The sequence below is a fragment of the Diadema antillarum genome, unplaced genomic scaffold (assembly GCF_040938485.1).
Source record: "Diadema antillarum isolate AM-2024a unplaced genomic scaffold, OU_Dant_1.0 seq00001945_RagTag, whole genome shotgun sequence".
NCBI classification, from domain to species: domain Eukaryota; kingdom Metazoa; phylum Echinodermata; class Echinoidea; order Diadematoida; family Diadematidae; genus Diadema; species Diadema antillarum.
Window position 1 is genome coordinate 155,230 of NW_027272605.1, and position 16,446 is coordinate 171,675.

The following is a 16,446-nucleotide window of genomic DNA, read 5'->3' on the forward strand; positions in this document are numbered from 1 at the left end:
ATGTGCCATGATATTCACAGGTCATTCACTTTTGCCCTTTCAATGCCAAAAGGGTTACTCCAAAAACCTATGCTATGCCATGCCAAGAATGTAGAGTAGTAACATTGCCGGTGCAAGCCAGATTACTTTGTTATTTGTCTAACAAACAGAGGTCTTACGTTAGATTTGGATAACCAAGCGTACCTAAATCATAATTTTGACGGGGCAATTTTCGCGACGCTTGAAATGCGTAACAGATGTATGGGTATACTGGGGACACACACATTTTCACTGTGACACTCTCACTGCACCGGCTTAGTGTACCGTTAAGAATTAGGTCCATATCTGCAATGCAATTGGCACACATGCAAACCAATTCACCACACAGTACAGTGGATATGTCTACACGTACGTACCTTCGCATATGTATCCCTGACCGATGAAACCCCACAACATATCCGTACAGTGATGACAAAATGTCGGCTTATGAAATGTCTTTTTCACAAATGTATGCCCATGTGCATCCATGCCTCTATCCCTCACGGGATTTAAGTCAACTTGTCGTTCAAAAAAGGGAATTCCTGCCGTAGCCATCTTGTAAAAATTTCGCGGCAGGCTACCTGCCCAGATATCTGAACGAACTGGAAATGATAACACTATATAAAGTATCCTGCCGATTTTCACCGCCAGCGCGTCTTACTGAACTACACACAAATCATACACACACACGACTGCGATCACGCAGGTTCCTATGAGCGTGTTTCTCCCTTCCAAAGCTAATACATTTTTGCAGCTACCTTATTTCTTTTCGTAACGACATAATTACACGAACAATATATCTCGGTGAAGGAAGATATTATGATATATATCACATATCAAAATTATGTGAGTCTCGAATTTTGTGTATGTTTGTTGCTGTTTTTCTTTCTTTCTTTTTTCATCTTGGCAACGTTGATGTGATTTTAGCACTTACGTGCTGGATAAGATGCCAAGTAAAATTATGGGGCTAGCATTTCTAAACTTTGATGCACCGTTCAAATTACCCAACTATCAATTAACTTTGATCCTAGGTAAGTGACTGCCTTCATTTGTACTTATAATTTATATTTATTTATTTATTTATCAAGTCTTCTTTAAAAGCATGGTAGTCCCATTCAGTGCCACAAAGGCCTGCTTTACAAAGGAGCCCTGCGTTGATATACATTATACATTGCATGTGTACACAATAAAAAACAAGAACAAAACGAACATACATATATATATATATAGATATGATACAGCTAAAGAACAATTGGTTCGTAAGAACATAAAACACATAAGAAAGAACATAAAACGAGCAGAGAAAATAGATATCTGAATTATTCTTAGCTGGTGCAAAGGGTTCATAGGGTGATGATGTACGATGATGATGTCATTAATCAAGACGCATCAAGCTTTGAATATGTTTACTTCATAATCTCATATCATTCCAAGCCAAAGGCAGTGCATTTGCGTCATGTATTTTAGTATAACGACATTCTGAGCAAAAAGTAAAAGAAAAATCACGAATATGCAAGTAAGCGTATGATTCTAATACATAATATTAATTGCAGGTTATGTTACATATTTTATCTCGCATTAAAAAAAAAATAGTTATATTAATAGAGCACGCGTTTTCCCGCAATTTATGAATAAATCCTCGTTTTGAAAGTTAGATTAGTTTGTTGTTGTTGTTGTTGTTTAACTATTGTCACTCAACTCTTTCTTGTTATTGTTGTGTTGGCTGCGTTATTTGTTCTATAGTGTATATCACCGCAAGTCACAACACCAATATACCACACATTTATGGAAGTTTCCATGATGCAGCGATGCAGAGCTTGAGGAGATTGTGTTATAGTACAGACTGCAACATCCACGGCTGTCAAATGATCCTTTCGATGGTAGATGTACTGGTGCTACAATCTTCACTGGACTGCTTAAATTTGTCCGTCTGCTGTCTGTCTGTCTGTCTGTCTGTCTGTTTGTTTGTTTGTTTGTTTGCTTTTATTTCTGCATTCAATCAGATGCAATTTGAATGCAAACTTCAAAAAGTACAAAGACAAAGAATAACAAGTGCAGTGAAATCAATCGATAACAGTACATAAATAGTCTGTCTGTCTGTCTGTCTCTCTGATGAATGATGTATGAACATGAATGTCCTTTATGTGTGCTCATGTGTCCCTTTTGTATCGAGGCGACGCATGATGATTATTGTGAGCATATATTATGGTATACAATACTTTTTGTAGATGGGTAGTATTAAGGGGGTTGTCTTAAGCTACTGAGATCCTAGGATTTGAGAGCAAATTTTTCAGAAAAAAATGACCAAACTCTTGAAGGAATGCCCCCTGATCTATCTATCTATATATCTCTCCCTCCCCCACCCCTCTCTCTCTCTCTCTCTCTCTCTTTATCATATAATATATGGATAGATAGATCTACATATCCACATGAATGGTACATGTAAAATTAGCGAATATAGACGTATGTGTATAATATGCATGCCATTGTGGAGACAACATATAGCAATTAAGCTATGTGAATAATATGTATGCACTATTTCTGGCCATATGTATGTATATATATATATATATATATATATATTCATATATTGCCAACAAAACTTGCATGGGAGACATAATTATAGCTGCGATGTTGAGTTGCAACCCCTTTTATTGAGTTTTCGGGCTAATTGCCCCTTCGTCAGAATCTACAATGACAATGCGTTAAAGAACAAGTCCACCTTCATATGCATGTGGATTGAGTAAATGCAGCAATATTAATAGAACACATCAGTGAGAGTTTGGCGAAAATCAGACAATCTGTTCAAAAGTTATGAATTTTTCAAGTATCTGCGCAGTCACTGCTGAATGAGAAGACTAGTGTGCGCCACATGCGTAGAATGATATTTAGGGAAAATATAAAGTGAATTTCACAAATTTTTGTGTTTTGAAGAAAGTGCACATTTTCTCGACTTGTCGCTGAGGTATGTTAAGGGTAATATCGTTCCCCCTGCCTTTTGAAAGAGGCAAGTGAAAAGTTAAAATATGTTGAATTTTCGTTATATTTTCTTTATATCATTCTACACAATCATGTGACATCGCAAGCTGTAGTAGTCTTCTCCTCAAGCAGTTACTGAGCAGAAACTTAAAAGATTCATAACTTTTTAATCGGATTGTCCGATTTTCTTCAAACTCTCACAAATGTGTTCTAGTAATATTGCCTCATTCACTTAATCCATATGTCTACGTGGTGAACGTGTCCTTTAACAGCATTCAGCCAAAATTAACCACGGTGTAAAATCAAACTGAACTCAGCTAACCTTAATTACACAAATTCTATATTTGTCTTGTGAGTGGAAGGCGGTGTCTTCTTTAAAAGGAATCCTTTTGGAATATAATACATATTATATATATATATGTACATATACAAAAAATAATTATATATATAATAACGAACACTGCAAGGGGCCGAAGAATATTGTTTTATTTTTAGCATGCGTGTTCTGCGCATTATGTGAGGGTATTTTCAGTTTTAGAATGCACTTATAGCAAATCAAGATGCTGATTGAAACATTGTAACTATATAACCTTAGCGAGAAGAAGACTGAGGAGAGGTTCATAGTAATTTGCCATAATAATTGTCTACCTTATGTATACCTCATCAGGCTGACAATAGTACTTGATTTCAATTTCAGCATTTGTTCAGTGGAAGATTTATAGGACAATGCAGTGTTTAAAACCTGCAATAATCAATTTGATATTGTGAAACGAAATTGTTGTAATTACAAATTCAATTAAATTCCAGATAAAGAGCTCAAATGAGATAAATCGAATATGAACAAAATTAGGTATGAATTGGCTTTTTGTCTACATGCAATTCTTATTTTTTTTTTGTATATTGATAATTATTTGAAATGCAAAGCAAATAAATGAAATCAGAACTTCTTTCTGTCAAGAAGTTTGCTCTAAGATTAAAACTAAAATAGACAAAAATAGCAAACAGCTATTCAAGTCGAACAAATTTTTATATGATTCCCATTACAATTTAAAACGAAGAGTTCAAAACATGGAATAAAAGGAACATGAACAGGACTATATAGGTATGATTCTTTTCTTCTTCTTTTTTTGTCGATGGATATAAAATATTAGTAAAATAAATGTTGGATTGTAAATATGTAAATATATATATATATATATATATATATATTGAAAAAACTGCTAAACGTAACACTTTCTAAAGAAAAACACGTCAACTCTACTGTGAATGAAAGAAGAGACAAGTTATGCAATTCCTCATTTGGTGTATTTCTTCAGTACTTGATAATTATTTGAAACGCAAAGCAAATGAATAAAATCAGAACTTCTTTCTAGTAGGATTAAGATTAGATTGCAATAAATAAACATTACATCAAGCGGAAAAAACAAGGATACAAAGAATGCTTTGTTATATTGAATAATCAAATTTATCGTTATTTCCGCGAAACAATTATATTAAAGACATAATTTACCATTTGCAGACAAAACAAAAAAACAGCATTAGTGCCTTAAAATAGCTCTAAAATGTGAGTTAGGGATAGAAACAACCACTGTAAAATCAATATTAAGTATTGTTAAATATACAAAATCTGAACAATAGTTATAATAAAAATGCTTCCAGATCAAACCGTCTACAGTTACGGTTTAATGAGAAAAATACAGATATCTCCATATATTGTAGGTTTTATCGCTTAAATTATATATGATACTCGGATGTTTTGTGGCATACAATTGACCTATACACATATGCATTAATTGTCATATCTTGAACATTTTTTAAATCACTGTTCCTAAAGGTAAACAGGACCTTTAATGTCGCAATCACATCTGTAGATAAGATAAGGCCAGAATATCACCTTTTCACAGCGTGTTACTGTCAAAATTATTATCATATTCTATCATATAATATGATATTATATCATATCATTGATCCTCTTTACAAAGCCATCACTTCACTTCTTTTTGCTGTAGTAATAATAATCATAGTTATTGTCATTAAAATATATAACAATTGTGAATTTATATCACGCAGTTTCTGTAGAAATGTATTCAAACGTGCAAAACAATTTAATCAAAATAAAAGAGAAACAGACAGATTAATAAACAAATAACATGAATCAGTTCTTCACCTAAAAGTTCACAATAAGGATACAGAATTAAAAGGAAATGATGATAACGTAAATCGAATCATAACTAGCAAAAGGTTTCTGAAGAGCCTGCAGAAATGTGTTGCAAAATACATTGTGATAACTTCATTATTTTGATAATACAATTCCATGTGAAGAATATGTATTTCTTTCGATTTGTTCATTCATAATGGACAATCAGAATGGTTTCTTGCTATACTCCGATCAATAAATTTAAATCGAAGGTAATCGATATCTACTCCGAAATTGCACAGAACACTGAATGAAAGACAAATATATCATTTTTTAAAGTCAATATTTATACAACAATAGTAATAGATTGACCGAAAGAAAGTAGACCTAATTCCTCTCTCGAAGAAAACAAACAAAAATACTTTAATTTTACGGTTTATATTTTTACTCATCTTGAATGCATATACCTAGTATATTTTGAAGGATAAGAACACCGTTTTTTTTTTTCAAGATTCAAGATTCAACTTTGTTTTCACTTCCATCAAATAAACAAAGAAATTATGTAAATTGCATATGTACAGGATAATTGTAATACTTACAGAACATAATTTGACAAGGTACACATGAAAATGAGAAGTAGATGCGATTACATCTTTGTTAATATATATAAAGCGTATTGGTAGGTTATCTCGGGGGCAAAAGATTAATAATAATCTGAGCCATTTTTCTCATTTGAAGTATCATAATATCGTAATTCTACGCATAAATGGAGTAAGCTGAATATCCCTCTGTAAACTTTTGAAGGCCTTCAGCACAATGATTACAGATAACTCCATGTATAAGAAATTAGGAGCTCATAAAACCAAATTGAACTTTGATTATATTTCTTCACTTTCGTTTAAAAATGTATACAAAACATAATATTCTCTCATAGTAATTCTATTTCATTTTAATTTTAATTACAAATCTAACTGATGAGGATCTTATTCACGATAAGTACAGACAATGACGATGATCCAATCCAATTTATGTACAATAATAATCGAAGAATTTTATATAGGCCTACTTATAACATCACTTGCAACACTGGAGTCATATACTAAGAACCAAAGTGGGGGGGGAGTAAATCAAAAGCATAGCTTGTATTACTTAGGCCTTTAAACAAAATCAAATGTCATCACTATGAGACACATAATAACAATTAACAGCACAATCATATAAACAGAATATATGAAATATATATATTAAAATATGAATATATAGAACATATAGAACATATTAAAAAAACACAGCAATAACAAAAACTGAAGCTCCGCATTGAGAGAGAGAGAGAGAGAAAGAGAGAGAGAGAGAGAGATAAGAGGTGAGGATATGAAATAGATGAGATAAGCCGAGATGAGATTGGAGAGAAGATAATTATGAAGAGAGAAGAGGATATCAAGCAGGAGGATTGATATTTTCAAACAGAATATTTTTTGATAGTTTATTCCTAAATTGCTTCTAAAGATTAGTCAACGTAGATATTTCTTTTAAACTTGTGCCCGATAAATTTCAGAGTTTAGGCCCTGTGCACATGTAAAAATTTTAATAGCAGATAATGTTCAATTCAAAGGTAAATGCAGCGAGTTCGGCTGTCTTGTTGAGTTGTTATGAAGCGAACTATTTTGATAAACATTTCAGATAATATTCTCGGAAGTTCATTACAATTGAATTTATGCATTAACTCTCCTAATTGAAAATAATATAAATCATGAATTTGAAGAATCTTATGTTCTTAAATGGTGATGATGATGATGATGATGACGGCGATGATAACGATAATGATGTGGTGGTGGTGATGATGATAGTGATGATGACATATAGTAATAAAAACATGGATATTGGACTTGAGCCGGTATGGAACAATACTTACAAATGCTGAAGTGTTCCAGCTGTCAGCAATCCAGACAGTGCAATTGTCAGTGTATAGTTCGATATTTAACACAACAGAAAAACAAACAAACAATACATTGCATCATAAAAGTAATAAACTACACACCAATACTCAACCAGTGAAATTATTCCCATTATTGTCTTTTGTTTTAATCCATCAGTTGGTGACAGTATTGACAACCACTTATGATTGATAGATTTTAAACTCCTTTTATACAGTGTAATGCCAACTTCAAGATCTGTGTTCGTAACTCTATTCTCTGTTCACTATCTCTATTCAATGCAATTTAATCTTTATATTTATATCCAATTTATTATGATTTATGGTAATTATAAAATACATGCGTATTATTTGTGAGCAATTACAAAAGTATATAGATGTAAAACAATGAAAACAATAAAGGAACAATGAAATGAGATTAGGATGAAAACGTATGGTAAAATATATAAACATTATAAAATATATAACATTATGTAATATTACGTAATGCAGTGTATCAAAGTTCTGTGTGCAAATGATCTGAAAATGGGATGTCCGTAAAAAGCCAAAACATCTCTCACAAACCATTTCACTTCAAGTATTATTTTGCATCATCGCATGTTACTTTTGTGTGGAATGAATTGGTCTCCTAAATGCAGATCATATCTCCATGAAGTGACACCATGCTTGTTTATTGGCTATGAAAAAAAAAAAAGAAATCACTTCGATCTGTTATATCCACTGATAATTACTAAATCACAAGAAACGTATATTAGCTAGCAGCAGTTCGTTGCGAGATAACTGGACAAGCGAAAAGAATCATTTAAAAAATGTACTTCTTTAACCGTAAAATGCTGCTGTGATACTCTGAAATACGCGCTTTATACCCAATTACTCAAAGAAAATTAAGATATGACATAGTCTATAGGCCCTTACCTGGCGAACAAAATTATGCACAAAATTGATAGTGCGCAAGATATGGTTATATAGGGTTTTTATGAACTACTTTTATTTCTTTTTCTTTTTTGTTTTAGTTCTTATGGGCATTATTGCTATTGTTTTATATCTAAAATATTGATATGACTAAACAAGTTCCTATGTGAAATACAGCTTAAAATTGTCAAAGTCAAGGAACATTTCTTTGGTCGTCATATCAAAGCTATAGTGGAATGCCAAGCATACTCATGATTGTCATAAACAAACAAAATACAACTCTTCGCGTAAACTTGCACAAATTTCAAAGAGATTCCACTCCTTCTATATAACACCTCTCTGCTTCCACCGATGTCAATGACCCGGAATAGGCAGAAGACATTGACCTTTAAGCAGGTTGGGGATGGCTTGCGGAGTAGAGAATGTTGCCTGAATAAGCTCGGTGAGCGGCGGGTCAAGGTTATCCGACTTGACAGCCAAGCGTGGAAATCCACGAGTCGGTCACGGCGGCGGCGGCGCTATACAACATCACTTCAAGGCGAGAGGCTCTCGGAAGGTTTTAAGGAAAGGGCCTATTTATAATACGGTAGAAAATAAACTTGTCTCGTGTTAAATTTAGGTTTCCCTCCTCCCCATCCCCCTCCCCCATTGACTTTCTCCCTTATGTATACTTGATCCATCCGTCCCTCGTTTCTCTCGTTATTATTCTATCTCTTTCCTTTCTCTTAATTCGTGCATGACATCGACTTATATAGAGATTTGTCCAGGGTGTTTGTTTCGCATAAGTTAGGTTTCCATAATATAGTTTCGTTTGTATTGTTCAACAGTATATCAGTCATATAATTTGTTCTATCATGTGTGGGGGATGCATCCTACAGGCAAATGCTTTTTAACGTTCCTTCCCATTTCCAGCATTTCCGTATACTTGAAATATTCTGTAAACCTATATTGTATTGCGTATTGTGATGTAATTCATGTATTGAATTTCCGTCAAATATTTGCATGCTTCTGTTGGAAATGGAAAAATATAATGGAATACACCCTACAAGCACTGCTTTTTAAAGCATTCCTCCCCATTTTCAGCATTTCCGTATACTTGAAATATTCTGTAAACCTATATATTTTATTGCGTATTGTGGTGTAATTCATGTATTAACTTTCTGTCAAGTATTATGTTTCTGTTGGAAATGAAAAAATAAATAACTAAACGAATAACGAATCAATTCTCTTTCTCACTATATCTTCGAACGAAGCAAGTTCGTCAGTGCCGTTTCCTGTCATCACATTTGCAATTCACAATAGTTCAGTTTCCTTTTCGAGCTTTACGCCTCTCTTTCATATACGTGGGCCCATTCTGAACAAAGCTATAAGGTACTTCACTGCAAACAATTTAGATAGAATTTAGATATTCACGTTGCATGCCCCATCCCCCACCCCCGCAACACAACAACAACACAAGAAGAAATAAGGTATACACGTGACGCTATTCAGAGGTTGATCGAATAGGCCAACTTGTTGACTTTTAATTCAAAAGGATGATATGGACATCCCCTCCCCCGTGTCCAGCTGTTCAGTGAAGGTGTTTCCTGCTGTATTCTGATTTATAATAGCTTTCTCTTTCAGCTGGTCTGCGTGATTTGCAATTCCTTCACCTGTCTCTGTTTTCGTAATGACCAATAGCCTGAACTTGTTTGTATTATCATTAGATCTTGCGAGGTATAGGACGAGGTCGAACAAGCTTTTCACTTCTCAATACTTCGAATCCAGTGTGCAATCATACTACTTCTGACGACGTTTAATAGGTTTGTAACCTTAACTTACAGGTGGTCAGAACTTACGGGTGGTCAGAAAATTTTCAGTATTGTTTTTTCTTTTTTCTTTTCAGCGAGTATATTGTGCATTCGATCACAAGGTATACGATCAGCTTTACCATCCAATCAGTCAATGGATATTTCTTCCGCCTGTAACTCACAAACACTTGTCATACACTGCAAAAAGTCCGGTGTCAAATATGAAACACCGAGCTGGTGTTAAATTTCCGGTCCTCATTCATGGTGTTATAGATTAACACCTCCGGGTGTCATTTCAAAATTTTAAATAGTTTTTTTGATAGTTTCTTAGTTACTGCACTTCTTGTTAATTTTGAACTTCAATAAGACGATAAAGAATTTTCCGATAAAGTACTTGATTTTTGAAAAAATGTGTAAACACATTTACACCACAGTAACACCAGTTGGTGTGGTCCCCTATTGAAGCTGGAAGGGTGTTATACCATTGAAATTAACACCACCAATATCAAATCAACACCATGCGGTGTCATTGTTGAATTAACTCTAGCGCAGTGTAAAAAATATCACCAGCCACAGTGTCAAATTAACACCAGGAAGTGCCAGGCGAACACCTTTTAACACCGTCACAATACATTTTCAACACCTGTGGGTGTGGTCCTCTATTGAAGTTTGATCAGTGTTAGATTTAACACCCGTGGTGTTAAATCTAACACCGATGTCTTTACAGTGTATATACTTAGAATCCAGCTTGCATGCATTGCATGATATTATCATCCGGCAAACCTCGGGCAAGCTTTCATGTTGTCAAGAAGAACAGTTGTAAGAAAGTCTTGCATAGAATGTGGATAAACCAGTATATTCCACTCTATAGGAGCAGGAGTCTATCAGAACTACAATTCTCGCTTAATACAGGCATATATTGGGGCTTTTGTGTCCGTTATAAACTACATGTACTATTAGTACACAAAAGCGTACAGTAAATAACAGTTATCATGACACTATTCAGTGTGGAAATTAATGCTGTTCAGAGCAAGTTTTGCGTGAAATGGATTTCCTAGACTGATGACATAGTGAAAATGAAAATCGTCACTAAAGCAGGCTAGATAAGAATAGAATAAAATAAAATGTAAATGTGTTGACAATCTGGGTTTGTGTGTAATGTGAGTACGTATGATCCGCCTACAAACAATGCAATTGGCAGGACCTATAGACATGCTAGGGTATCACAAGTCACTGAATATAACAAATTCTTTTACTGTGATCCTCTTAATTTTCTCCACACCCCACCCCCCTATGTTTTTTCACATTATTTACACTCATAGGCAAGATCACGAACATAATATTCACACTTTCTGATACCAGCACCAGCTGCATTAAAAAGCTTGTGTCACAACCCGCAGAAAGTTTGTCCGAAACTTGCCTGACATATAGCTATAACTAAAGCATGCAAACTGTATCATGAATGTGGGTGGAATAGCTTGTTACTATATAGGTATAGCTAGCGGAAAAACTGCAATAAATTGATTATTAACATACTAAAGAATATAAACCGATAAATAGATATATCAAGTACTGCTTCATAATAATTATAATCATAATAGGCCTACCAATTTCAACAAGAACTGGAATGATGCCTATATTATATCAAAGCTTTGAATATGTTTATGTCTTGCTTTACTCGTAAATCAAAACAAAACACAATCACACGCAAACAACAAACTATATCATATATATATATATATATATATATATATATATATATATATATATATTGTTTATGTATGTATGTAGCTATGTATGTATGTATATGCATAACATTGCCCTCTCATACAACTTTCTTTTCCGTCTCTATCACTATATCGGAAAAAAGTGGGGAAAACCAAATAGACACTTCCTTTTACTGTTTGCATTCTTTCAAGGTAGTCAACATTTCAAAGTACAAATTTACACGTCACATCCTGTGTCACCAACAAAATTTGTTTGTTATGTCTTTTCAGATCCTATTAATTCATAACATTTTCTCCCCACATCATCTAGGTCAATCGATGCAAAGTATGAGCCGATGACATCTACAGAGTTAGTTGCTGCCATTTTTACAAGAATACTCCTTTTTCTCACATATATTACAAAAATAATAGCAGAAAAATTATGTTATAAAATGGAATATATTTCGTGTAGACAATTCGTATAATATTATATTTTTAAAAAAAAAAGAATGATGACGGCGATAAATAGCCACCAACAGACTTTATAGAAGACCATATAAGTTAGTAATTTCATCAGTCAGGATTTGAATCATATAAGTTTTTATCACTCACAGGAAATCATACCAACAGGAAAACTCGTTTGCCAAGCATTCCAAGAAAAGGATTGATGCAGGGAAGTGAGTACCAAATATTTCGCTTTATTCTTATAATTTGACATGCTTTATTTCTGAAATTTTAACCCAAAAAAAAGTTTTGATTCACAGAATACAGGAAGAGTGTTCATTTGTTTCCAGCTCTATGTTTTCTTCTTTTCTCAGAGTCAGCGTAACACATAACGGCGTGTACGTGAAAACATAGATATGACATGAAGGAGAAGTCAGAGTATAATATCCCCATGACATCATAGTATTGACGTGTAAAATACGCTGTTCCTGCAGCTATACGTTTGTCCTCCTGGGATCTGCCACACTGTGGTTTACAATTTTCATGCAATTCCGTGACGAGGAGGGGCGGGGGAATACTTAAATGTCCATATTATCTACAATACATTTAACAGTTATATTTAGACGTTATATAAATAGTTTCAGGATGATACGTTGATTACATCATTATGACGTATTGAGAGATCCAAGCTCTGCTTTTTAGTGCACCGTGCGCTCTTTACAATCGTTGGTATACTTGTCAATGCATTGTTTTTCTTGTTATTCAACTTATTTGCACACTTCTTTTTGTGATACACTTTGTGATCCACACTGTATTATGTATTTCTTACAAACTGCTGAAACACTGTGATTGTGTATGCTCTTTATTTTGTTTCACCCTAATATTGGATGGAAAATAGATGATAATTGAATTGATTGGAATGAATTAATTCATTCTCTAACAGTTTAACAAAAAGACGTAACGATGATAATGAAACATATAATGAAAGTATAATATCAACAATAACACGGAGACCATCAAGATTTCCTATGTGACCGTTTTTTTTCCAAATCTTTAATATGATTTTATTAAATTATCGGTGCTATTTAGGTGGATGTTTTAAAGATCAAAACTGCACTTTAAGACCAGAAGACAGACTGCCACTGCATGTCACGCACGTTCACTTTTTAGGTGCAATCTTATATTACAATCTTGTACAAGATAAAATCTGTGATTAAAACATAGCAATCAGGGGATTCGTTCAATCCACAGACAACTCGATAGGCCATCCTGCTCATGGTTAGTCAAAGACACCCACATCAGAATCAGAGAAAAATCAATACCAATTTTACGCGCGTCAATGAAATTCCACAATTAAGGGTTATAGTCTGACGCCAAACTGCCACCTTCAGATAAACTTTTGGTGAAATTGGGAAAGCTTAATAAGTTAGCTAGCAGAAGTTTTCACCACGGAACTGCCGTAGATGTGAATGCATGCCTCATAGATTTCATATAGGGATGGACAATTTGCGAAAAATGGTGATGATGTGTGACAGATTGCGTTGTAGTGTAGTATAAAGTGGAGCTCATGTGATGGTTGTGGAAACCCGGAATCCGAATGGTTGTTCCTTCATACCACCAATGGGATCCCGAAAATCAAATTCTCCACAGTGCCAATCGGCTACCAGTTACTTTCTGTTCTCCTTACGTAATTGACAAAGCCATTAGGTTTCAACGGTCATGCGATCAAATTTATATGGGATAAGACTTTCCACTTTCCAGGGGCGGATCAAGGAATCCGGGGATGGGGGGTGGCAAAGCAGTTTATCTACTACTTCCGTGTTTAATTAGTACTTCTGGGTTTAATTAGTTCTTCCGGGTTTCATCACAAGGATACTAGTAGTTTCCTTTTTTTTTTTAAAGATAATTTTCTTTTTATTTCTTTTATTAAAAAAAAAGAAAACACAATTACGGGGGCACCCGGCGCGCCCCCTCCTGGAGCCGCCACTGCTTTCAGTGGTTAGTTTTAATCAATGGTTCGTAAATTATTATTTTCAATTCGCAAATCCTTATCTCTTTGAGCCAATCGCCTCAAATACCCTTGTTCATATTGATCACCAGACCTTGTGTACATACAGTCACTTAATCAGGTTTTGGCAATGCCTTAGCTTGTTGATTAAAGTATCAGAATACAAAATGAAACAGTTCCAAACTTAGTTGACAAACGTGTGTTGTTTTGCAAATTTAGATTTTATTCAAACTAACTTTGAAAATGTTAATAGGTTTGAGACTATTTCACAAATCACGACATTTAGCAATGATTACAGCAACCTGGTCCTCAATATTTGAAATGAAATGAATCAATTCGCATTCAATAATACTCTTTCCGCCAGCTTTGCATGTTTTTCATTGTTTTCTTTTTCTGTTTATCTGCCTATAGATATCTCTCTCCCTCTCCATTAGTCCTGGGGGTGTTTCATCAACGTTTGTCAGCGCTGACAACTTGAATCACCATAGTAACAGTCAGTGACCAGAGCATCTCAGCCAATCAAAACCAAGGATTTTGCTGAACATTGTCAGCGCTGACAAACGTTGATGAAACACCCCCCTGTTTATGCTTTCATTCTCTCTCACTCTATTCATGTTTATTTCTTACCTTCTCGTCCTCCATTTTCCTCTCTAGTTCTTTTTTTTTCTCTTTCCCATATTCTTTTTTTTCCCTCTCAGTTATCCCTTCAACCTATCTTCCGATCTGTCGATACCTTTACAAATACAAAAGGCGCTGAACTACAGTATTAACTTCTTCTTCTTTTTTCATTCTGAATTTCCGATAACAACTCGGAAGCTGGATATTCAGACAGAACGCCCGGACACTCACGTCCGGCTACCAACTTTCGATAGCTGCAGCTCTGATTTGGGAGAGAGAGAGAGAGAGAGAGGGGAGAGAGAGAGAGGGAGAGAGAACGGGCGGAGAAAGAAAAAAAGACACAACTTGAATGTGAATGTGAAAGTGAATGTCTTTGTTCAACTCTGCCCTTGTGACCTGTGTCCCCTCGATACTCTGCTGGTTTGGCTCCTTGTTCTGCTCGAAACGTCTCTTCCAATGGCTATTAATTTTTCTCCTCCTCCTCCTCCTCCTCTTCCTTCTCCTTCTTTTCTGTTTCCCTCTCCTTTATCCTCCTTTCATTCTTCTTTTCCTTCATCTCCTCCTTTTAACAGTTCGTTTATCTTAACTGTACGGGAGGCAGGAGTGGACAATTATTCTTACTCGTTTTGAAAATGCTTCCCTTGCTTAAGTTTCTAGTCACAGACGATCAAAGTTGACTGTCAAGAGGTTTTCCTACAACGAAACCTTGTTGTCTAGTCCTCTGTGCTTGCTTATTTATTCTTCCCCATTAGCAAGTTGCAACCGAACATGCTGAATTACACTTCAAGCAAGGCAAACTTGCTGGTATGCATTTTTTGCACTTTTATTGCGGATTGTGCAGTCATCCAGTGCAAAGTTCATAGTTGCGACTGTAATTCACAAAAGCTGATTTAAGAGATTGATGGTGAAAGTGCAGATTGAAGCACTGATGTAGTTTGCTTAATTTGAACAAGAGATGGCGCTCTTGCGAATAAAGACAATGCACCGAACGTGATGCAAACTTTTGCCATATATTATGACCTTCGCCAGCTTTGTTTGGAATTATTAGTTGGTGTTGTTGTTGTTGTTGTTGTTTTAATGCAGGAGGTAATAACAGTTGCTTTAGAACTGACTTCTCATCTCCCACCCCCACCCCACAGAAGAAAAAGAAATATGAATATTTTCTTTTTCTTCTTCTTCTTTGTTAATATCTGACAGGAGTGTTGTAAGACAATGACTTCATATTTGTCTCATTTCAATCACTTTATTTCAGTGTGAATGATGTTAATATTTTCCATTTCATAAAATGCTACAACTACTTTTTTTTTCTACTCACAATCACCAATATAACTCTCATCTCTTTTCTTGGCTTTCCATCAACAAAACCCATCTTCACTTCTCACTATCATCACTATCATTAGTATACTCATCCTCATCTCATCTAACTACAGGCCTCAAGCTTATCATCAAGTTGTACCAGCACTGTTATCATCATCTCCATCGCGTCCACTTCCGACATGACTTTCATCCCTCTTCAGCATAACTCATCTTTAACCCGGTGAGGACGGGCTGAATTTGCTTCAACACGCAATAATTTCCCATAGACACTTGCCCGAGTATACTCGGGACTCGTCCTCAACAGGTTAACCATTTGCATTGTTTGCATTTCCATCATTTCATTAATTTTAGTCAGTATTTGGTCATCTCACAATTGTTAATACCACTGACACATAAGCAGTATTGTGGTCATCTCACAATTGTCATTTTTGAAGTTAGTATTTTCTTATTACTTTATTTTTCTTGACTCGCATTTGACAAATATACTTATCGGTTTTTGCAAACAAACTCTTCATATATATATTTTTTTTCATTATGATGAATTCCAGTTTACATGAAGATGGTGAATAAGGGAAATAATAGTT

The 16,446-nt window shown here is 34.8% G+C and overlaps 1 protein-coding gene across 2 annotated transcripts in view; it reads right to left on the reverse strand.

Annotated features, from left to right (window-relative positions):
- Nucleotides 1-643, reverse strand: part of LOC139713302 (diacylglycerol kinase theta-like) — a 122,272-nt gene extending 121,629 nt beyond the window's left edge. For both annotated transcript variants that reach the window (XM_071625046.1, XM_071625047.1), the window contains exon 1: nucleotides 396-643. In XM_071625046.1, the coding sequence (XP_071481147.1) occupies nucleotides 396-573 (178 nt within the window). In that variant the 5' untranslated portion in view covers nucleotides 574-643. The remainder of the gene's footprint in view (nucleotides 1-395) is intronic.
- Between the last annotated feature and the right edge of the window lie 15,803 nt (nucleotides 644-16,446).